This window comes from Callithrix jacchus, chromosome 20 (genome assembly GCF_049354715.1).
Source record: "Callithrix jacchus isolate 240 chromosome 20, calJac240_pri, whole genome shotgun sequence".
Taxonomy (NCBI): domain Eukaryota; kingdom Metazoa; phylum Chordata; class Mammalia; order Primates; family Cebidae; genus Callithrix; species Callithrix jacchus.
Window position 1 is genome coordinate 24,453,298 of NC_133521.1, and position 21,609 is coordinate 24,474,906.

The following is a 21,609-nucleotide window of genomic DNA, read 5'->3' on the forward strand; positions in this document are numbered from 1 at the left end:
ATAAATAAATATAATTTTTTTGAGACAGAATCTTGCTCTGTCACCTAAGCTGAAGTGCGACGGCACGATCTTGGCTCCCTGCAACTTCCACCTCCCAGGTTCAAGCGATTCTCCTGCCTCAGCCTCCTGAGTAGCTGGGATTACAGGCACGCGCCACCACGCCCAGCTAATTTTCAAATTTTTAATAGAGATAGGGCTTCACCATGTTGGCCAGGCTGGTCTTGAACTCCTGACCTCGAGTGATCTGTCCACCTCAGCCTCCCAAAGTGATCGGATTACAGATGTGAGCCACTCTGCCTGGCCAGAATTTTTTAAAAAATAAAATGCCCAACTGTTTTCCAAAATGACTATATCATTTTTGCAACCCCACCAGCCATTTCTGAGCATTCCAGCTGCTTTCTATCTTCACCAACACTTGGTCTTGTGGGCCTTAAATCTGACTTTTTCAGGTTTTAGGGTTTTTTGTTGTTGTTGCTTTAGAGTTAGGGTCTCGCTCTGTCACCAAGGCTAAGTGCAGTAACATGATCATAGCCCAAGCTAACCTTGAACTCCTGAACCCAAGGAATCCTCCCACCTCAGCCTGCTGAAGAGCTAGGACTACAAATATTTTTTAAAATTTCGTGGCCAGGCACTGTGGCACACCTGCGATCCCAGCACCATGGGAGGCCAAGGCGGGCAGATCATGAGGTCAGGAGATCAAGACCATCCTGGCCAACATGGTGAAACCCTGTGTCTACTATAAAAATACAAAAATTAGCTGGGCGTAGTGGTGCGTGCCTGTAGTTCCAACTACTCAGGAGGCTGAGGCAGGAGAATCGCTTGAACCCAGGAGGCAGAGGTTGCAGTGAGCTGAGATTGCGCCACTGCACTCCAGCCCATCAACAGAGCAAGACTCCATCTGAAAAGAGAAAAAACTGGGAGACACAATCTCATTATGTTGCCCAGGCTAATCTCGAACTCCTGGGCTCAAGCTATCCTCTTGTCTGAGCCTCCCAAATTGCTAGCATTACAGGTGTGAGTCATCGCACCTGACCCTGATTTTTTAAATAGGTGTTTAGTGGCACCTCATTGCAATTGGTTCCTTGGACTTTTAGCCTCTGCTTTTGACTCTTTCTGTGTCTGTGTCTCTATCTCTCTACATTTACTATGTATGTAAGATTTCCTCCCACACGTAGAGCAATGTGCTCCTGAGATGACTCTTCTCTTCCTTTCACTATATTTTCTTGAGATAGGGTCTCCATTTATTGCCCAAGCTGGAGTGCAGTGACATGATCATGGCTCACTGCAGCCTTGAATTCCTGGGCTCAGGCAGTCCTCCCACCTCAGCCTCCGAGTAGCTGGAACTAAAGACATGCACCACCAGCCTGGCTAAAAAAAAAAAAATCTGTAGAGGTAAGGTCTCTCTATGTTACCCAGGCTGGTCTGGAACTCCTGAGCTCAAGTGATCCTTCTGCCTCAGCCTTCCAAAGTGCTGGGATTACAGGTGTGAGCCACCATGCCTGGCCTTCATTTCACATTTTTGGGATTCCTTCAGTCATCATCAATGCCAAGACCTCTGAATGACAGCACAATAAATGGTGGACTGCATGGGGATATTCACCCCAGTAGTCATAGACAGCAGCCCAGGGATTTGGAATAAGTTGGAAGAAATTGACCTGTTAATGTAAAGGAGTTTTGTTACTGGACTCTGAGCTGGGAGGAGCTGGGGGCCTCTTAGCACCCACAGCCAAGGTATTAATTAGGGCATAAGAATAAAGGGCAGAGATAACATCTACCAAGGCAGGAGGCTGAGGCCACAGTGAGTTTGGTGGGAGACACTAAATCAACAACAGGCCGTGCTGTTGAGCAGAGGTCAAGAGCAACTTCTGATGGAGACTGGAAGGAGAGAAACTAAGGACAGCAAGAGTGGATGACTAGCTTTGCTAGAAATAAGAACAGCAAGGCCAGGTGTAGTGGCTCATGCCTGTAATCCTAGCACTTTGGGAGGTGGAGGAAGGAGGATTGCTTGACCCAGGAGTTCGAGACCAGCTTAGGCAACATAGGGAAACCCCATCTCTACAAAAAATACAAAATTAGCCAGGCATGATGGCATGCTTGCACCTATAGTCCCAGCTATTTTCAAGGCCAAGGTGGGAGGATCACTTGAATCCAGGAGATCAAGGCTGCAGTGAGCAAAGATCATGCCACTATACTCTAGCCTGGGTGACAGAGAGACCCTCTCTCAAAAAAAAAAAAAAGACGAAAGGAAGGAAGGGAGGGAGGGAGGAAGGAGCAATAGCTAGAGGGCAAAGTAGGTCAAGACAGGCTTTGTATGGTTGCATTTACACAGAAGCTGTATTTGCAGCTGATGGGAGGGTTGCCACTGCCAAAGAGACAACCCTGAGGAGAAGGGAGGGGACCAGGGCCTGGTGTCCATGGGTAGGTCCCAGAGCTGGGACTAGAGCAAGACAAGCAAATGCAAAATTTAGAAGGCACTCACTCTCAGGTGCCAACCCTCTACTGGGTATGACCCTGGGGGTGAGTGCCTCTTTAACTTTTATGCCCTGGGCACTTTGCTGGCCTGCTTCACCCTAGTCCTGGCCCTGGTAGGCCTATCCACAATGCTAGGAGGGAGAGCAGACCTAGCTGCACGGAGTTGGAAAACTTGGCCTTGGGAGTAGATGGAGCTCTCTCCCGACAGCATCTACACCTGAAGGTGGAAGGCAAGATTGCAGGCGGAGAAGAGATCCAGGTGCCTTGATGTGAGTGTCGAAGGTAGAAAGCATGCCAGAGCCAGGTGCTAAAATCTTCAGCAATTGATCAAGAGGGTGTGGCTCAGGGGTGGTGGGGCTGCGATGGGAACAAGAAGAGGAAGGAGAAGGAGGGAAGGACGAAGGTCTGGAAGCAGCTCTGAAAAGCAGAGTGCCCCACCCCAGGCTGCTGGGGAAGATTCAGGAAGCTGCAATGGTTTTTTACTGATTTTTTTTTTTTAGAGACAGAGTCTTGCTATGTTGCCCAAGTTGGCCTCAAGCTCCTGGGCTCAAGCAATCCTCCTGCCTCAGCCTCCTGAATAGCTGGGACTAAAGAATTGTGCCACAATGCCCAGCTGGCACTAGTTACTTTGGCAGAAGGGAAGTTTCATCCTAAAGCCAGTTTCAGCTCTGGGTGCCAGCTAGAGCTGGCATCGTGTTTAGGCACAACCTTCACTCTATCCTTCACTGGGCAAGCAAATATCTATCCATCCTCCCACTGCCTACTCCCAGCCAGCCATGTCCTTGATGCTCAGGCCCAGAAGTGAATCCTGCCCCCTCTTGGAGTGGGAACCTCCTAAGCCAGCAGAGACGGATGCCCTGCAGATCCCCACCCTGGTCAAGAGGGGGCTTCCAACGCTCTGATTCCCAGCCTCTCCATTTTCTTTCTCGATCTCTTTCTTTTCTCCTTCCTTCCATCATTCTTTCTTCTTTCTTTCTTTTTCTCTTTTCTCTGTCTCTCTTTCTTTCTTTTTCTTTTTCTTTGTTCTTTATCCTTTCTTTCTCTTTCTTCTGTTTTTCTTTTTATCTCTCCTTTCTTCTTTCTTCTTTTTCCTTTTTCTCTTTCTCTCCTTTCTTTCTCTCTCCTCTCTCTCTTTCTTTCTTCCTTCCTTCCGTCCTTCCTATCTTTTTCTTTCTTTCTTTCTGACAGGGTCTTGCTCTGTAGCTCAGGCTGGAGTGCAGTGACATGATCACAGCTCACTGCAGTCTCAACATTCTAGGCTCAAGGGATCCTCTCGCCTCAGCTCCCGAGTAGTTACACCACCACCAGCCCCACCTGCAGACCTCAGTTTCCCCTGCCCAGGAGTCTCAAAGCTACTTGGGGGCAGTGTCCTGCTTCTTCCTTGTTACTGAGGATTCTCCAGAGAGTGGGCCTCTATGAGAAAATCACCCCCAACATACGCCCTGTGCATCCACAGTCCTGGGGCCCAAGGCAGAGCTGCTCAGGTCCAAAGCTTTGAGGCTCTACAGGAGCATCATCTAACTGCAGTGGAAAACAGGCTGTTCATTTTCAAAATGTTAAACATAAAATTATGACGCAGGAATTCAACTCCAAAACCCAAGAGAAATGAAAACACAGTTCCACACAAAAACTTGTACAAAAATGTTTATAGAATCATCATTCATAATAGTTGAAAGGTGGAAATGACCCAAATGCCCATCAGTGAACAGGTGGATAAGCAAATTATGGTATAGCCATACAATGGAATATCATTCAGCCATAGAAACTACTGATACCTGGCCAGGGGCAGTGGCTCAATGCCAGCACTTTGGGAGGCTGAGATCAGGAGTTCGAGATCAGTCTGATCAACATGGTGAAACCCCATCTACTAAAAATACAAAATTAGCCAAGCATAGTGGCACATTCCTGTAGTCCCAGCTACTTGGGAGGCTGAGGCAGGAGAATCACTTGAACCCAAAAGGTGGAGGTTGCAGTGAGCCAAGATCGCACCATTGCACTCCAGCCTCGGCAACAAGAGTGAAACTCTGTCTCAAAAAAAAAAAAAAACCTGCAGATACCTGCTACAGTTTGGATGAACCTCAAAAACATTATGCTAAGTGGAAGAAGCCAGACCAAAAACATCACTTATTGTATGATTCTTTATTTATATTTTTATTTTTTGTAGGGACAAGTTCTCAATATTGTTGCCAAGGCTGGTCTCAAACTCCTGGCCTCAAGTGATCCACCCAATTTGGCTTCCCAAAGTGCCCAGATTATAGGCATGAGCCACCATTCCTGGTCTGTATGATTGTTTTTATATGATATATCTGGAATAGGTAAATCATAGCAAATTAGTGGTAATCAGGTGGAATGGGTAATGATTATTTTTTAAATGCTACAAAGTGGTTTTTTTGTTTTGTTTTTGTGAGATGGAGTTTTGCTCTGCCCAGGCTGGAGTGCAGTGGCTCAACTGTGGCTCACTGCAACCTCTGCCTCCTGGTTTCAAGCAATTCTCCTGCCTCAGCCTCCTGAGTAGCTGAGATTACAGGTGTGCACCACCACACCTGGCTAATTTTTGTATTTTTAATAGAGATGGGGTATCGCCATGTTGGCCAGGCTGGTCTTGCACTCCTGACCTCAGGTGATTTGCCCCACCTCGTCCTCCCAAACTGCTGGGATTACAGGTGTGCGCCACCGTGCCCAGCCTTTAATGGTTATGAAGTGTTTTTGCTGGGGTGATGAAAATGATTTGTGACTAGAAATGTGGTAGTTGCATAATATTTGGAATCTACTAATTGCCACTGAATTATATGCTTTATAATAGTTAATCGTACGTGAATTTCACCTCAATTTAAGAAAAAAGTCAACATCAGTTTCCCCAACCCCACATCAAGGCTCAGGCACAGCACTAGTAGGCAAGACTGGACACGTGCCACTTTGCATTGGTATCAAGAAATACCTGGGGCCAGGCGTGATGGCTCACACCTGTAATCGCGGCACTTTGGGGTGTCAAGGTGGGTGGATCACCTGAGGTCAGGAGTTTGAGACCAGCCTGGCCAACATAGTGAAACCCTGTCTCTACTAAAAAAACACACACACAAAAAAATAGCTGGACATGGTGGTGGACACCTGTAATTCTAGCTACTCGGGAGGCTGAGGCAGGAAAATAGCTTGAACCCGGGAGGCTGAGGTTGCGGTGAGCCGAGATTGTAACATTGCACTCCAGCTTGGGCAACAACAGCAAAACTCATCTCCAAAACAAGCAAGCAAACAAACAAACAAAAATTACTTAAGACTGGGTAGTTTCTATCAAAAAAACAAAAAAGAGGTTACTTTGCCTCGCAGTTCTGCAGGCTGTACAAGCATATTGCCAGCATCTGCTTAGCTTCTGGTGAGGCCTTAGAAAGCTTATAATGTGGCAGATGTTATCACATGGCGAGAGAGAGCAAGAGAAATGCCAGGTTCTTTCGTATTTTTCTTTCATTTTTTGAGGCAGGGTCTTGCCCTGTTGCCTAGGCCATCACAGCTCACTGCAGCCTCAACTCCCTGGCCTCAATTGATCCTCCTGCCGCAGCCTCCCAAATAGCTGGGACTACAGGCGTGTACCACCATGCCCAGCTAATTTCTGTATCTTTTGTAGAGATAGGGGTTTCACCATGTTGCCTGGGCTCAAGTGATCTGCCCACCCACCTTGGCCTCCCAAAGTGCTGGGATTTCAGACATGAGCCACTGCACCCAGCCTGCCAGGCTCTTTTTTTTTTTTTTTCTTTTGAGTCAGAGTCTTGCTCTCTTGCTCTGTTGCCAGGCTGGAGTGCCGTGGCATGATCTTGGCCCAGTGCAACCTCTGCCTCCTGGTTCAAGCGATTCTCCTGCCTCAGCCTCCTGAGTAGCTGGGACCACAGGCACACGGCACCACACCCAGCTAATTTTTGTATTTTTTAATAGAGACGGTGTTTCACCATGTTGGTCAGGATGGTCTCGATCTCTTGACCTCGTGATCTGCCTGCCTCAGCCTCCCAAAGTGTTGAGATTACAGGCGTGAGCCACTGTACCCCCTGCCCGGCTCTTTTAAACAACCAGATCTTCAGCTGGGTGCAGCTCACACCTGTAAACCAGCACTTTGGGAGGCCTAGGCGGGTGGATCACCTGAGTTCAGGCGTTTGAGACCAACCTGGCCAATATGGTGAAACTCCATCTCTACTAAAAATACAAAAATTAGCTGGGCATGAAGGCAGGTGCCTGTAATCCCAGCTACTCAGGCAGCTGAGGCAAGAGAATCGCTTGAACCCAGGAAACAAAGGTTGCAGTCAGCTGAGATTGTGCCACTGCTCTCCAGCCTGGGCAACAAGAGTGAAACTGTCTCCAAAATAAATAAAATAAAATAAAAACAACCAGATCTTAAGTGAATTTATAGAGTGAGAACTCACTCATTACCAGGAAGACAGCACCAAGTCATTCATGAGAGATCCACTCCCATGATCTAATTCCCTCCCACTAGACTCACCTCCAATACTGAAGGTCACATTGCTTTTTTTGTCTGGTTCTGTTGCCCAGGCTGGAATGCAGTGGCGTGATCTCAGCTCACTGCAACTTCCGCCTCCCAGGTTCAAGCAATTCTCATCTCAGCCTCCTGAGTAGCTGAGATTACATGCACCCACCACCACGCCCAGCTAAATTTTTTGTATTTATAGTAGACATGGGTTTCACCATGTTGACCAGACTGGTCTCAAACTCCCAACCTTCAGTGATACACCCGTCTTGGCCTTCCAAAGTGCTGAGATTACAAGTGTGAGCCACCACGCTTGGCCTGAAAGTCACATTTCAACATGAGATTTGGAGGGGACAAAACATCCAAACCATATGAAGCCCTCACCCCAGGCCAGATTGTCCACTCAAAGTGGCACCCCAGGGTCACTGGCCACCACCTCCTTGGGTCAGTGATGTGGGCATCTTGGAATGAACACACAGGATTTCATGGAGATCTAGTCAGGAGAGCTGGAATTTGAAAACAGTGGATGGGGGAGGGCTATAATCATCCAGATCTCTGTCGGGCACTCATCCAGCCCTGCCTCTGACTCAGCCTGAGGATGAGGCATTGGGTCCAGGGGCTGGCCACCAACTAGGCGGGGCTATCCATGGAGGTTTACAACACCGTCCTTTAGAGACTGGTGGTGCCAAAGGGCAGGGATCTCGTTCCACCTTCTGAAGCTTCTGTCCAACTAGTTGTAAGGAGAATGGAGACAGCAGTGAGAGTGGAGTCTGGGGTCCTGGTCGGGGTGGCCTGTCTGCTCCTGGCATGCCTTGCCACAGCCCATGGTAAGACACACCTGCTGGGCCTGCAGGGGGACTTGGTGTGGAGGAGTCAAGAGTGAGACAGTGACAGGAAGCAGTGGGCAGCCCGCTCAGGAAAGTGTCCTGTTTGGAGACAGACCAGGGGTTGTGCATTCTCTCTGGGTAGGGGATTTGCTCTTGCTACCTTTTTTTTTTTTTTGAGACGGAGTTTCACTTTTGTCACCCAGGCTGGAGTGCAATGATGCAATCTCGGCTCCCTGCAACCTCTGCATCCTGGGTTCCAGTGATTCTCCGGACTCAACCTCCTGAGTAGCTGGGATTACAGGCACCTGCCACCATGCCCAGCTAATTTTTGTATTTTTAGTAGAGATGGGGTTTCACCATGTGGCCAGGCTGGTCTCAAATGCCTGATCTCAGCTGATCCACCCACCTTGGCCTCCCAAAGTGCTGGGATTGCAGGCATGAGCCACCGTGCCCAGCCTGTCTTTATGTTTTAAGGGGGCCCGAGATTTGTTTTAATCAAGTGTAGTAAGACAAGTAGATATGCAGATGACTATCACCAGGGAAGGAGTTTGCTCACAGTTCCCTGTGAACAGGAAGCAGGCCATGCCACACAGGGCCACAGAAGGAAGCAGCAGGTGCCATCGGCCAGGAGGGAGAGGGAGCAGGGGGAAAATGTGGGCAAGCCCCTTTGCCATGGTTTCCGTGGGAAGGAATAGGCAAGGTAGGCTAAACAGGTTTAGGATTGGCAGTAGGCTCTGAGGCAAAGGGACTGTCCCCAGCTTCCTGGTCCCTGGCTCTAGGGTGATTAGGGCTGATGGATGGTAGTCAGGAGCTGAGAGCTGTATACAGGAGGTGGTTGGGGGATGGCTCTGGCCTGTTTTGCATTTGCTTTCTAGAGAGCTGCCTGCCAATTCCAACTCCCCAGAGAGCTGCCTCCTATGTCTAGGCATTGTCTAGACCTGGGAGAGGCGGTCCTCTGGTCTTAGTCTGTTTGTGTTGTTGTAAAAGAATACATGAAGCTGGACAATTCACAAAGAAAAGAGGTGTATTTGGCCCACAGCTCTACAGGTCACACAAGAAACATGGTGCCGGCTGGGCATGATGGCACACATCCGTAATCCCAGCACTTGGGGAGGCCAAGGTAGGAGGATTGCTTGAGCCTAGGCATTTGAGACCAGTCTGTGCAACATACTGAGACCTCCTCTCTATTTTTAGAAAATTAATTCCAGCCAGGCTTGATGGCTCATGCCTATAATCCCAGCACTTTTGGAGGGCCGGGTGGTGGATTACTTGAGGTCAGGAGTCCAAGACCAGACTGGACAACATGGTGAAACTTCATCTCTACTAAAAATACAAAAATGACCCAGGCATTGTAGTGTGCACCTGTAATCCCAGCTACTTGAGAAGCTGAGACTCTAGAATCACTTGAACCCAGGAGTCAGAGGTTGCAGTGAGCTGAGATTGTGCCGCTGCACTCCAGCTTGGGCAACAGAGCTAGACCCTGTCTCAAAAACAAAAACAAAAAAAACAAGCACATGGGAAGTGGCTGGCCCCGAGGCTCAAGGCCCCAGTGGCAGGCCCGATCTGGCCTGGAGTGGAGTGGTAGTGCCTCCTGGGCAGGCAGAGAGGAGGAAGTTGGGAGTCAACCTAAGACCAGGCTCACCAGCTTTCTGGCAAGGTTACCAAGGTGCTGTGTGGTAAGTACTGAGAACAGCCTGAGTGTCTGTCTTTCACTCCTTCCCCTCATGGAGGCTGCAAACTCACCCCATGACCTCTCTGTCCTTCCCTCAGGGCCCAAAGTTGCTCAGCCTGAAGTAGATACCACTCTGGGCCGTGTGCAAGGCCGGCAGGTAGGCGTGAAGGGCACAGACCGCCTTGTGAATGTCTTCCTGGGCATTCCATTTGCCCTTCCGCCACTGGGCCCTGACCGGTTCTCAGCCCCACGCCCAGCACAGCCCTGGGAGGGTGTGCGGGATGTCAGCACTGCGCCCCCAATGTGAGTAGTGGCGGTGGAGGTGGCAAACAGCCAGGTTGTGAGGAATCCTGCAGCTGGGGCTTGTGGGGCTGAACAGCTGGACCTCAGGCCTGTCCTTGACCACAGGTGCCTGCAAGACGTGGATAGAATGAACAACAACAGATTTATGCTCAACGGAAAACATCAGATCTTCTCTGTTTCGGAGGACTGCCTGGTCCTCAACATCTACAGCCCAGCTGAGGCCACCACAGGGGCTGGGAGGCCGGTGGGCTCCCAGAGGGCCCTGTCCACCCAATCCACCTCCACTCTGTCCCCCTGTCCCCTCCCCGTCCCAGTTTCCAAACCACCCTAGAGGTCCTGAGAATGCCCTGGGCTGGCAGGTGGGTACCTAAGGTCCCAGGAGCTTGGGGGCCACTGCCCCATGGCCACCTCTGCAGGTCATGGTATGGTTCCATGGAGGCTCTCTGGTGGTTGGCGCTGCAACCTCCTATGATGGATCGGCCCTGGCTGCCTATGGGGATGTGGTCGTGGTTACCGTCCAGTACCGCCTCGGAGTCCTTGGCTTCTTCAGGTGAGATGGCAGGGCTGGCCAGAGCACTCCCTGCACCGGGGAGAAGCCAGCTCACCAGAGCAACTGGGGATCTAGGCTGGGGTCCAGATCCTGAATGGAAGGCCCCTTACCCATGCTGTCTGGGGCAGAGAAGGGCACTCCCCAAGCCTCCACCCCGGGAGAGGGGTCCAGCCAAAGCCAGAAGTATACAGCAAATGTGGTCCCTTGGGCAGAGGGCATTGATTTCTAGGCTGGAGACCAGGTTCCAGCAGGTTATGGGACAAAGAGCAACAGGCTGTGGCAGCCATGAGAACCAACCCTGGCTGGCCACTCAGCCATACCTGCCTATACCACACGCTGGGCATGTAGATGCCAAGCATGGCTCCCAGTCAGGCCAGACCTGGGGCACAGAGGAGGGCCTGGCATCCTGGTGGCTGATTCCAAGCAAACCTACAGAGGCTGGTGAGGAGCCAGGCTGAACTAACCTTTGCCCCACCCTGCCCCCAGCACTGGGGATGAGCATGCACCTGGCAACCAGGGCTTCCTAGATGTGGTGGCTGCTCTGCGCTGGGTGCAGGGAAACATCACCCCCTTCGGGGGTGACCTCAACTGTGTCACCGTCTTTGGTGGATCCGCTGGTGGAAGCATTGCCTCTGGCCTGGTAAGTCATGAAAGGGACCTAGCAATGTGGCCAGGAGGGCTCCTGTGCCCTCAGACCTCCCAGCTCCTCTGCCCTCCTCTGACAGCCACCTGCTCTCTCCACTGCACTCAGGTCCTGTCCCCAGTGGCTTCAGGGCTGTTCCACAGAGCCATCACACAGAGCGGGGTCATCACCATCCCAGGGATAATGAAGTCTCACCCCTGGCCCCTAGCTCAGGTCTGCATTTCCTTCCCTGTCTTACTCTATGTGTGCCTCCCATACCCCACTCTGTGCTGGCCCTGGGGTCTCAGAGTAGCGGGGGTTGCTGGCAGGGAGCTCTCTGTTAGCAAAGACGAGCCCACTAGGGTGAAGGAAGATCAGAGGAAACAACTGCTGCATTCCAGCATGTGGGCAGTCAGGGAGGGCTTCCTGAAGGAGGCCACCCTGAAGCATATCATCATTGGCCCTTTCTTCAGGTGGGGTCTTCAGGAGCACCCCTCTCTGCCCCAGGCACCATGGTGGAGGGGGTCTCCATTCCCAAACACCTGCTGCCTGAGAGGTCTCCATTCAGGCTCTGGATTCCCAGCCTAGATCCTCATTGTAATCCTTTGTGAAGAGAAGCCAGGGGAAGCCACAGCGGGAACTGCACCTGCAAAGGCTGCAGATGTGAGAGAGAGTGCCAGGTCTGACAGCAGCAAGCTCTCAGGTTAGGGGACAGGGCAGGAACTGAAGGTGCTGGAGAAGTGGGGGCCAGGCCTGGGAATCTGGACTCTATCCAGAGGACAGGAACAAGCTGAGCAAGGCAAGGTTGAGCTACTTGGAGTAGAAGATGGGTTGGAGAGAGCCATCCTGAAGACCGAGAGGCCAGTGAAATGGCCAGGGCAGAGTCCAGGACAGAGGACAGGATAGAGCAGGGATAGAGCCATGGCGGGGAGAGGGAGGTAATGTGAGCAGGATTTGGAAGGTTGGGTCAGTGCCCTCACCTGGCCCCAGAGAGCAGCCAAGGCAGAGTGGGCTGGGCATCTTAACCACTGGGTACAAGATGATTCTAGAACCTCAACATGGGCATGTTGACTTTTTTTTTGAGATGGAATCTCACGACTCCGTCCAAGGTTGGAGTGCAGTGGTGCAAAATCAGCTCACTGTAACCTCCACCTCCCGAGTTCAAGTGATTCTTCTGCCTCAGCCTCCCGAGTAGCTGGGATTACGGGCACTGGCCACCAAGCCCGGCTAATTTTTGTATTTTTAGTAGAGACGGGGTTTCACCATGTTGGCCAGGCTGGTCTCAAACTCCTGATCTGGTGATTTGCCCGCCTCAGCCTCCCAAAGTGCTGGGATTACAAGCGTAAGGCACCGCCCTCAACCAGGCATGTTGACTCTTGTATAGACAACAGCATCCACCTCTCAGCCTCCCCAACCCATCGCCTCCCCGTGGCCAAGAGAGATTTTCTCGATCACAGACTTGAGGTCATTCCTCGTCTCTCCTCTGTCCAAAGAAAAACCCAACTCAGCCATTCTCTCCCTAAAAAAATATTAGCGATCCTGCTAATGTCCACATGCCCTGGCTTGGTTTTTTCAGCCTTTGAGCTGTCCTGAAGCTATCCCTCCAGCCTCAGTTCCTACCCATTCCCTGGCCCTGCTCCAGCCTCAGCTTCCTTCACCTTTCCCTATCAGACTTCAGCAAATGCTGCAACACCTTCCTCACTAAACCTGTCTCATTTCCATTTTACTCCACAGACTCTACAGACCTGTGGCTGTGGGTATTAATAGTTAGGTATGGCTGGCCGCCGTGGCTCACACCTGTAATCCCAGCACTTTGGGAGGCCAAGGCGGGTGGATCACAAGGTCAAGAGATCGAGACCATCCTGGCCAACATAGTGAAACCCTGTCTCTACTAAAAATACAAAAATTAGCTGGGCGTAGTGATATATGCCTGTAGTCCCAGCTACTTGGGAGGCTGAGGCAGGAGAATTGCTTGAATAACCTCCAGGATGTGAAGGTTGCAGTGAGCTGAGATCGCACCATTGCACTCCAGCCTGACGACAGAGGGAAACTAAAAAATAGTTAGGTATTAATAGATACCTAACTATTAATATAGTTGTATTAATATAGCAGGCACTAATATAGTTAGGTATTAATAGATGATGACACTATAGGCTGTGGACAGGGCTCAAAGTGCAATCTCAGCACTTTGAGAGGCCGAGGTGGGTGGATCACCTGATGTCTGGAGTTCAAGACCAGCCTGGCCAACATGGCGAAACCCTGTCTCTACCAAAAATACAGAAAATTAGCCAGGAGTGATGGCACATGCCTGTAATCCCAGCTACTTGGAAGGCTGAGGCAGAAGAATCACTTGAACCTGAGAGGCAGAGGTTGTAATGGCCAAGATCACACCACTGCACTCCAGCCTGGGGGACAGAGCAAGACTGTCTTCAAAAATAAAATAGATAATGACACTATTCTTAGAGGGTAATACGTACTCAGCACCCCATTCCCCCCAGATAATAGCACTATGGTATAATAGAGAACACACAGGGGCCCTTGAGACCACCCAAGCCAAAGGTCAGGGCAGGCTTCTCAGGGGTGGTGGCAAGTCTCTGACCAGCCTCGGGCCGATCTGTGACATCACACTCAGCTGTCCTACAGATGCACCCTCTCTCTGTGGGAGGCAGAGCACTGTGAGGTGGGGCTGAGTGGCTGGGAGGGAGGCATGACTCTTTCATCTGTCCCCAGAACATTGCAAACTCCATGGCCTGCAGCTCCAGCTCCCCGGCTGAGATGGTGCAGTGCCTTCGGCAGAAGGAAGGAGAAGAGCTAGTCCTTAGCAAGAAGCTGGTATGGTCACCTTTTTGGGGATGGTGCCAGGCAATGACACAGAGGGGGTTCTGTCCATCCCCTGCAGGAACAGAGGGCCAGTCTTCTCCCAGGTGGGGCTGGGGACAGCCACTCATGAGGGGAAGGGGCTGAGAGGTTGGGGACAGAAACAGAGGGCCATCCCCATCCCCACAGCAAGCCTGTCTTCTAGGAAAGAAACTGGAAGCATGTGTTGCCCTGATCTCCTGCTTCCCCCAATCCCCTTAGCCCTGGTGATCTCCATCCCTTCACATTCCCTCCAGGCTCAGCCACTCAGTCCTGCGGCTCAGTGGCTCTTAGAGTCCTATCCTTTGAGGCTTGGCCCTAACATGGGAGCCTCCTGCATTGCTTTCTCCCGCAGAAAACTACTATATATCCTTTCACCATCGATGGCACTGTCTTCCCCAAAAGCCCCAAGGAGCTCCTGAAGGAGAAGCACTTCCACTCGGTGCCCTTCCTCATGGGTGTCAATAACCATGAATTCAGCTGGCTCATCCCCAGGGTGAGTGTCCTCTGGCATCTGTGCCCTTCAAGGCCCTTCCCCAGCCAGTACCTCCCACCCTAGCAAATGTTTTCTTTTAGGGAACCAGGCTTTTGCACAAACTGGCCTCCTGGGCAGTGCTGATCTGGGCAGCATATTCCTGCCTTTGTGTCTGGTTTATACATCAGGCTCTATGAGACTGGTTAGCATGACTTTGTACCAGAGCGATTGACAAAGACTCTCAGATTTTAGCTATCAAGCCACTGGGGACCTCATGAGCGAAGTGCCTTCCAGTCCTTTCCAGGTACACAGAACTTCCCATAAGAAAGTCAGCGCTGTACTTTCAACCCCAGCATCTTGTTTATGTCATTCTTATTCTTTTACCCATCTTCACAGCAATCATTTTTTTCACTTTTCTTTTCTTTTCTTTTTTTCCCCATCTTGCCACATTGGATGGATGCCCTAAGACAAAGCAATCACTTTTTTTTTTTTTTGAGACAAAGTCTCGATCCATCGCCCAGGCTGGAATGCAGTAGCACGATCAGGACTCACTACTGCCTCGGCCTCTCAGGTCCAAGCGATCCTCCCAGCTTCCTGAGTAACTGAGACCTCAGGTCTGTGCCACCACACTCTGCTAATTTTTTGTTTTCTGTAGAGACAGGTCTCCCTCTGTTACCCATGCTGGTCTAGAGCACCTGGCCTCAAGCAAGCCTCCTATCTGGACCTCCCAAAGTGCTGGGATTACAGGCATGAGTCACTGCACCAGCCAAGCAATCACTTTTAATGGCTGTGAACCTTCCACAAATGGAGGGTGTCCTTATGTTGTTCCTTCATCTTGGAATTTGGGCAACTTTTTTTTGAGAAGGAGTCTTACTCTTGTCACCCAGGCTGGAGTGCAGTGGCACAATCTTGACTCACTGCAACCTCCCCGTCCCGGGTTCAACTGATACCTGCCTCAGCCTCCTGAGCAGCTGGGATACAGGCATGCACCACCGTGCTCGGTTTTGTTTTTTTTTTTTTGTTTGTTTGTTTTTTAGACAGAGTCTCACTCTGTCGCCCAGGCTAAAGTGCAGTGGCATGATCTTGGCTCACTGCAACCTCCGCCTCCCAGGTTCCAGGCACCCGCCACCATGCCCAGCTAATTGTTTGTATTTTTAATAAAGACAGGATTTCACCATGTTGGCCAGGCTGGTCTCTAACTCCTGACCTCATGGTCTTCCCACCTGGGCCTCCCAACATGCTGGGATTATAGATGTGTGCCACAACGCCCAGCCTGTATTTTTTTTTAGTAGAGACAGGGCTTCTCCATGTTGGTCAGGCTGGTCTCGAACTCCCGACCTCGGGTGATCCGCCAGCCTTGCCTTCCCAAAGTGCTGGGATTATAGGCATGAGCCACGGTGCCCAGCCCTGGCAACTTCTAGTTTTTACCACTAAGGCTAATAGTGCAGTGAATATCTTCATGTCCACACTTTTGTCCTCTGACTTGGCCCTTTGGAATCAATCCCCTCACACTGGTCCCTTGGTATGTGAGAGAGAGGCTCATGCAATCTTGACACTCAAAGACAAAGCTTGAGCCAGGTACAGTGGCTCACACCTGTAATCTCAGCCCTTTGGGAGGTTGAGGTGGGTGAAACCCCATCTCTACTAAAAATACAAAAATTAGCTGGGCATGGTGGTACATGCCTACCATCCCAGCTACTCAGGAGGCTTGAGTCAAGTAGAATCACTTGAACCCTGAAGGCAGAGGCTGCAGTGAGCCAACATTAGGCTACTGTACTCCAGCCTTGGCAACAGAGTGAGACACTGTCTCAAAAGAAAAAAAAATGGGCCTGTTGCGGTGGCTCACGCCTGTAATCCCAGCACTTTGGGAGGCCAAGGTGGGCCGATCGCCTGAGGTCAGGAGTTTGAGACCAGTCTGACAAACATGGAGAAACCCCATTTCTACTAAAAATACAAAATTAGCTGGGCATGGTGGCACATGCCTGTAATCCCAGCTAGTCGGGAGGCTGAGGCAGAATAATCACTGGAGCCCAGGAGGTAGAGGTTGCGGTGAGCTGAGACTGCGCCACTGCACTCCAGCCTGGGCCACAAAGAATGAAACTCCATCAAGAAAAGAAATGGAAAAGAAAAAGCTTGTAGAAGTTTTTGGGTCAATGCCCTAGACTCTGGCAGGCAGCCTTGACCCCACACCAACTTAGAGCTGAAACCAAGGGAACCCCAACCTGGCTAGCCCCCAGGACCTGGGAAATCTGCCTGGCGTGGAAGGCTGTGCCCAGGACTTGTTGCTGAGTATGTTTCTTAGAAGTGGGTGACTCAGGCTGGGTGCGGTGGCTCATGCCTGCAATCGTAGCACTCTGTGGATTACGTGAAGTCAGGAGTTTGAGACCAGCCTGGCCAATATGGCAAAACCCCATCTCTATTAAAAGTACAAAATTTAACCAGGCGTGGTGGCGCCTGTAATCCCAGCTATTAGGGAAGCTGAGGCAGGAGGATTGCTTGAAACTGGGAGACGAATTTTGCAATGAGCCAAGATCTCAGCACTGCACTCTAGCCTGGGCAGCAGAGCCCAACCCTGTATCAATCAATCAATTAAATTTATTTATTTATTAGTAAATAAATAAATAAGGTAAAATATGTAAGCCAGGCAGAGTAGCTCACGCCTATAATCTCAACACTTTGGGAGGCCAAAGCAGATGGATCGCTTGAGCCCAGGAATTCAACATCAGCCTGGGCAACATAGCGACATTTCTGGAAAAAAAAAAACCAAAAAACAAAACATTCGCCAAGGGTGGTAGCAGGTGCCTGTAATCCCGGCTACTTGGGATGCTGAGGCAGGAGAATTGTTTGAACTTGGGAGGTGGAGATTGTAGTGAGCCAAGATCGTGCTACTGCACTCCAACCTGGGCAATAAGAGCAAGACTCCATCTCAAATAAATTAATAATAAATAAATAAATTTATTGAGTTTTTTTGTTTGTTTGTTTGTTTGTTTTTGAGACAAGTTCTAGCTCTGTCTCCCAGACTGGAATGCAGTGGCTCAATCACAGCTCACTGCAGCCTCTAACTCCTGGGCCCAACCTATCCTTCTACTCCAGAGAGTAGCCAGGACTACTCAGTAGGCATGCCACTACACCAACTTTCTTTCTTTTTTTAATTTTTTTTAGAAATGGAGTCTTGTTATGTTGTGCAAGCTGGTCTTGAATTCCTGGGCTTAAGTCATCTTCCCACCTCTGCCTCCCAAAGCGCTGGGATTATAGCCATGAGTCACTACGCCCAGCCAACTTTCTGTATATTTCTTTAATTCCTAGTGAAGATTAACATCCTCTTTTGTGTATACTTCCTGTTTACCCATCTGTGAATTTCTGTTCCTGTTCTCACAAATTAACAAAAAGCCTAGTAACAAAGTAACTGTAGGGCCAGGCACCGTGGCTCACGCCTATAATCTCAGCACTTTGAGAGTACAAGGTGGGCAGATAAAGAGGTCAGGAGTTAGAGACCATCCTGGCCAACATGGTAAAATCTCATGTCTACTAAAATACAAAAAAATTAGCTGGATGTAGTGACTCACGCCTGTAATCCTAACCCTTTGGGAGGCCAAGGTGGGCGGATCACTTGAAGTCCAGGAGCTTGAGACCAGCCTAGCCTACATGGCGAAACCCCACCTCTATTAAAAATACAAAAATTAGCGGGGCATATCATCCGTCTACTACTACTACTACATATGTTGTTCTAGCTACTCAGGAGGCTGAGACAGCAGAATCACTTGAACCTGGGAAGTAGAGGTTGCAGTGTGCCGAGATCACGCCACTGGGCAACAGAGTGAGACTCCATCTCAAAAAAAAACAAAAAAAACAGTTGAACAAATTCTTTTGTTCTCTACAATACTGCCATTAACCACTTGCCTGTTGTATCTGGGCTGCTCTCCCCACCCATACCCATCTCCCACCAATTTCAGGTTTATCTTTTTGGGTGTGTGGACTTGTGGGTTCAGCCACATTTGGCTCCATAATGAGGGACTGGGTGCAGGGCTATGAACACTCTCCTGCCCAGGTCTGGGAGTCGGGGGGTGGGGCAGTGGTCAGGCTGCACTGAGAGGGCCTTGATGTCCACACAGGGCTGGGGTCTCCTGGATACAATGGAACAGATGAGCCGGGAGGACATGCTGGCCATCTTGACACCCTACTTGACCAGTATGGTGAGACAAGAGGCAGGAGGGAGGAGGCCAGTGGGTGTCCTATCCAACAGCACAGTCTCTGCTCCTACCTCCGACACCCACAGTACCAGCTACCACCAAGCCTCTTGGTCTAACAGCTACATTTGTGTTCACTCGGGAATCTCCTTAGACATGAGTCAATGTGGTTCTCAAAGGAAAATCTTCATCACCAACATTGTCAAGATAAAACTGCCCGTTAATGAGCACATTTACGTGCCAGGGACTGTGCTGCACTGAGCGCTAGGAGAGGCATTCATCTCCTTCAATCCTCATTGCAACCCTTTACAGAGGAATTCTCACTGTCCCCATTTTACAGATGAGGAAACTGAGGCTTGAGGTGCCATGGTGGAGAAGGGGCAGAGGCAGAGTTTAAGCCAGTTCTGTCTGACCCCAGTTCCTCAGCTGTCAGATGTGGAGCCAGATAGACCTGGGGCCAAATCCCAGCCCTGGCTGCTGGCCCAGTTATCCAATCCCCTCTAAGCCCATTTCTTCCTCTATAAATGGGGATGATGCTGCCCACTCGCCTGGGCTGTTCTAAGAAGGAGACTAGACATTGCATTTGAAGAGTCTACCTGGGATCTCCATACCAGGGTCTGTTCAATCTTTGTACATTTCCCTTCTTTGGAAGCCCCAGAGCCCTTCCCATTCACACAGCCTCATCACTACCCTCTGGAGCTGAGCGGAGCCTCCATCATTTCTGCTCTCACTTACTTCACAGTTAACTTTAACTGAGCATCTGCTTTCAGGCCAGACCCTTTGCTGGGGACTTCACATAGGCTACCTGGCAGAGACTGACTTTCAGAGAGGTCTAGCCACCTGTTTGAGGTCACACAGCCAAGCAGTGGTTGCAGAGCTGGGACTTGACTCCAAACCTGAAGTTATCCCAAACTCCCAGGAGGCAGAGAGGCAGCTGGCTGTTCCCTGGACCATGAGCCCTGGGACATGAGGGGAGAGTCTGGGATTCTTGGGAGGGTCTGCCATAGCTGTGTGTGCTGAGCAGGCCTGAGCCTAGCCTCCTGCCCCAGGATGTGCCCCCTGAGATGATGCCCACCATCATAGATGAATACCTAGGCAGTGACTTGGATCCACAAGCCAAACGCCAGGCCTTCCAGGAATTGATGGGTGACATGCTCTTAAATGTGCCTACTTTCACTTTTTCAAGACATCTTCAAGGTAAGCCTATCCCTGGCCACCTGCTCAATCCCTCCCACTTGATGGAAGGAGCTGGGTCATCACAGGTGACATGGCGTGAGAGGGTGCTGATTTCCCCGATGTCTTGCACCCCACACCCAACTGCCATTCTCTGGGATGCAGCATCACAATAATGAGAAGTGTCTCCAGCAGGGAACTTTGCAGAGGAGAAAAACCAAGGCTCAGAGAGGTACAGTGGCTCATCAAGGGTCACCCAGCAGGACTGTCACTAATTCTCAGGGGCTCACTCAGTTGAGTGATTTCATCTTCTTTCAGCACTTCTGAGATAAAAGTCTTGCTTCCTCCAAGCCGAGTAGCTAATCCCTGACACAGACCCAGAACAGTTCCAAGTTTTAAAAATTTGACCTTGGCCAAGATACCTACCCACTCTGTGCCTCCGTTTTCTCCTTTGCAAAATGGAAATAATAACAGAATCAAATCTATTAATTCCATTAATATACATCTAATCTATTGTGATGGGTATTAAATAAATGATGACACCAGCTGGGCGAGATGGGTGGCTCATGCTTGTAATCCCAGTACTTTGGGAGAAGCAAGAGGATCACTTGAGCCCAGGAGTTCAAGACCAGCCTGGGCAACCTATTGACCCCAATTTTTACACAATTTTTTTAAATTAGCTGGGCATGGTGGTGCACACCTGTAGTCCCAGATACTTGGGAAGCTGAAGTGGGAAGATCACTTGAGCGCTGGAGTCTGAGGCTGCAGTGAGCTCTGATCACACCACTGCACTCCAGCCCAGTCTACAGCAAGACCACTTCAAAAAATAAAAATACCACATTAAATTAAAATGATGACACAAAGCACACAGAATGGTGCCCGACTCCTAGCAAGCACTCAGTAATGTCTGTGGCTAGTCATTTGGTCATGATCATCATCGTGGCAGTTGGTGGTATCATGAGCGTGTGCTCGAAAAGGCAGGGTTGAATCAGGCTGCAGGTGCCTAACTCCCATCCCGTCCTTTCTTTGTAGATGCTGGAAGCCCTGTCTTTTTCTATGAGTTCCAGCATCGACCTAGTTCTTTTGCAAAGATCAAGCCCGCCTGGGTGAAGGCTGATCATGGGGCCGAGACTGCTTTTGTGTTTGGAGGTCCCTTCCTCACGGATGAAAGCTCCCTCCTGGGTGAGGACAGACAGACAGACATGTGATCCCTAGGCTGCTAAACGCCAAGGGGCCCGGGCAGGGCTCGCAGGAACAGAGGTCTCCAGTCAGCACTGAGGACCCTTGGGTCCCTTCCAGTTCCCACCTGACTCTCATTCAGTTCTGTCCTTGTCACCTTTCCAGCCTTTCCAGAGGCCACAGAAGAGGAGAAGCAGCTAAGCCTCACCATGATGGCCCAGTGGACCCACTTCGCCCGGACAGGGTGAGTGAATGAGTGGGCATAGCTGGTTTTGGGCCTGGGGTGCCCAGGTCGGCCCCTCTGGGGGACAGCACAGGAAGCCTTGATCCTCATTCATTCCTCCCACCCAGGGACCCCAATAGCAAGGGTTTGCCTCCTTGGCCCCAATTCAACCGGGTGGAACAATATCTGGAGATCAATCCAGTGCCACGGGTCGGACAGAAGTTTAAGGAGGCCCACATGCAGTTCTGGTCAGAGCTCCCCAGCAAGATACAACAATGGCACCAGAAACAGGACAAGAAGGCCCAGGAGGAGCTCTGAAGCTGGGCCTGAACCTTCTTGGCTGGGGCAAACCCAAATGGTGGCAGAGTCCCAGCAGGGCAGCCCGCTTCTCCCCCTGCTGAGACTTTAACCTCAACCAAGTGTACATGAGGTCCTGTTTAAGTAACTTGTCCCTGGTTATGTACCTAATAAGTCACAGAGCTGGAATTTGATCCCAAGAAGTCAGACTCCAAAACTCTTTAAACTGTCACATATAAAGACAACATTTGATGGTTTTTGCTTCCCGTAGCGTCTGCTATGACCGCTGGGGTTCTTGTTACTCT

At 50.4% G+C, this 21,609-nt stretch overlaps 1 protein-coding gene across 7 annotated transcripts in view; it reads left to right on the plus strand.

Moving 5' to 3' along the window:
• Positions 1 to 21,609, plus strand: part of CES3 (carboxylesterase 3) — a 38,835-nt gene that overhangs the window by 5,067 nt on the left and 12,159 nt on the right. The window contains exons 1-13 of one of the 7 annotated variants that reach the window (XM_035282766.3): positions 7,625 to 7,767; positions 9,538 to 9,742; positions 9,848 to 9,986; positions 10,159 to 10,292; positions 10,779 to 10,932; positions 11,044 to 11,148; positions 13,645 to 13,746; positions 14,126 to 14,266; positions 18,358 to 18,438; positions 19,482 to 19,629; positions 20,638 to 20,787; positions 20,950 to 21,028; positions 21,136 to 21,561. In XM_035282766.3, coding sequence (XP_035138657.1) covers positions 7,686 to 7,767; positions 9,538 to 9,742; positions 9,848 to 9,986; positions 10,159 to 10,292; positions 10,779 to 10,932; positions 11,044 to 11,148; positions 13,645 to 13,746; positions 14,126 to 14,266; positions 18,358 to 18,438; positions 19,482 to 19,629; positions 20,638 to 20,787; positions 20,950 to 21,028; positions 21,136 to 21,325 — 1,710 coding nt within the window. In that variant the 5' untranslated portion in view covers positions 7,625 to 7,685 and the 3' untranslated portion in view covers positions 21,326 to 21,561. Of the gene's footprint in view, positions 1 to 7,624; positions 7,768 to 9,537; positions 9,743 to 9,847; positions 9,987 to 10,158; positions 10,293 to 10,778; positions 10,933 to 11,043; positions 11,149 to 13,644; positions 13,747 to 14,125; positions 14,267 to 18,357; positions 18,439 to 19,481; positions 19,630 to 20,637; positions 20,788 to 20,949; positions 21,029 to 21,135; positions 21,562 to 21,609 lie in introns of those variants that run through there. The other 6 variants (XM_078357398.1, XM_078357397.1, XM_078357393.1 and 3 more) reach the window with 6 other exon arrangements.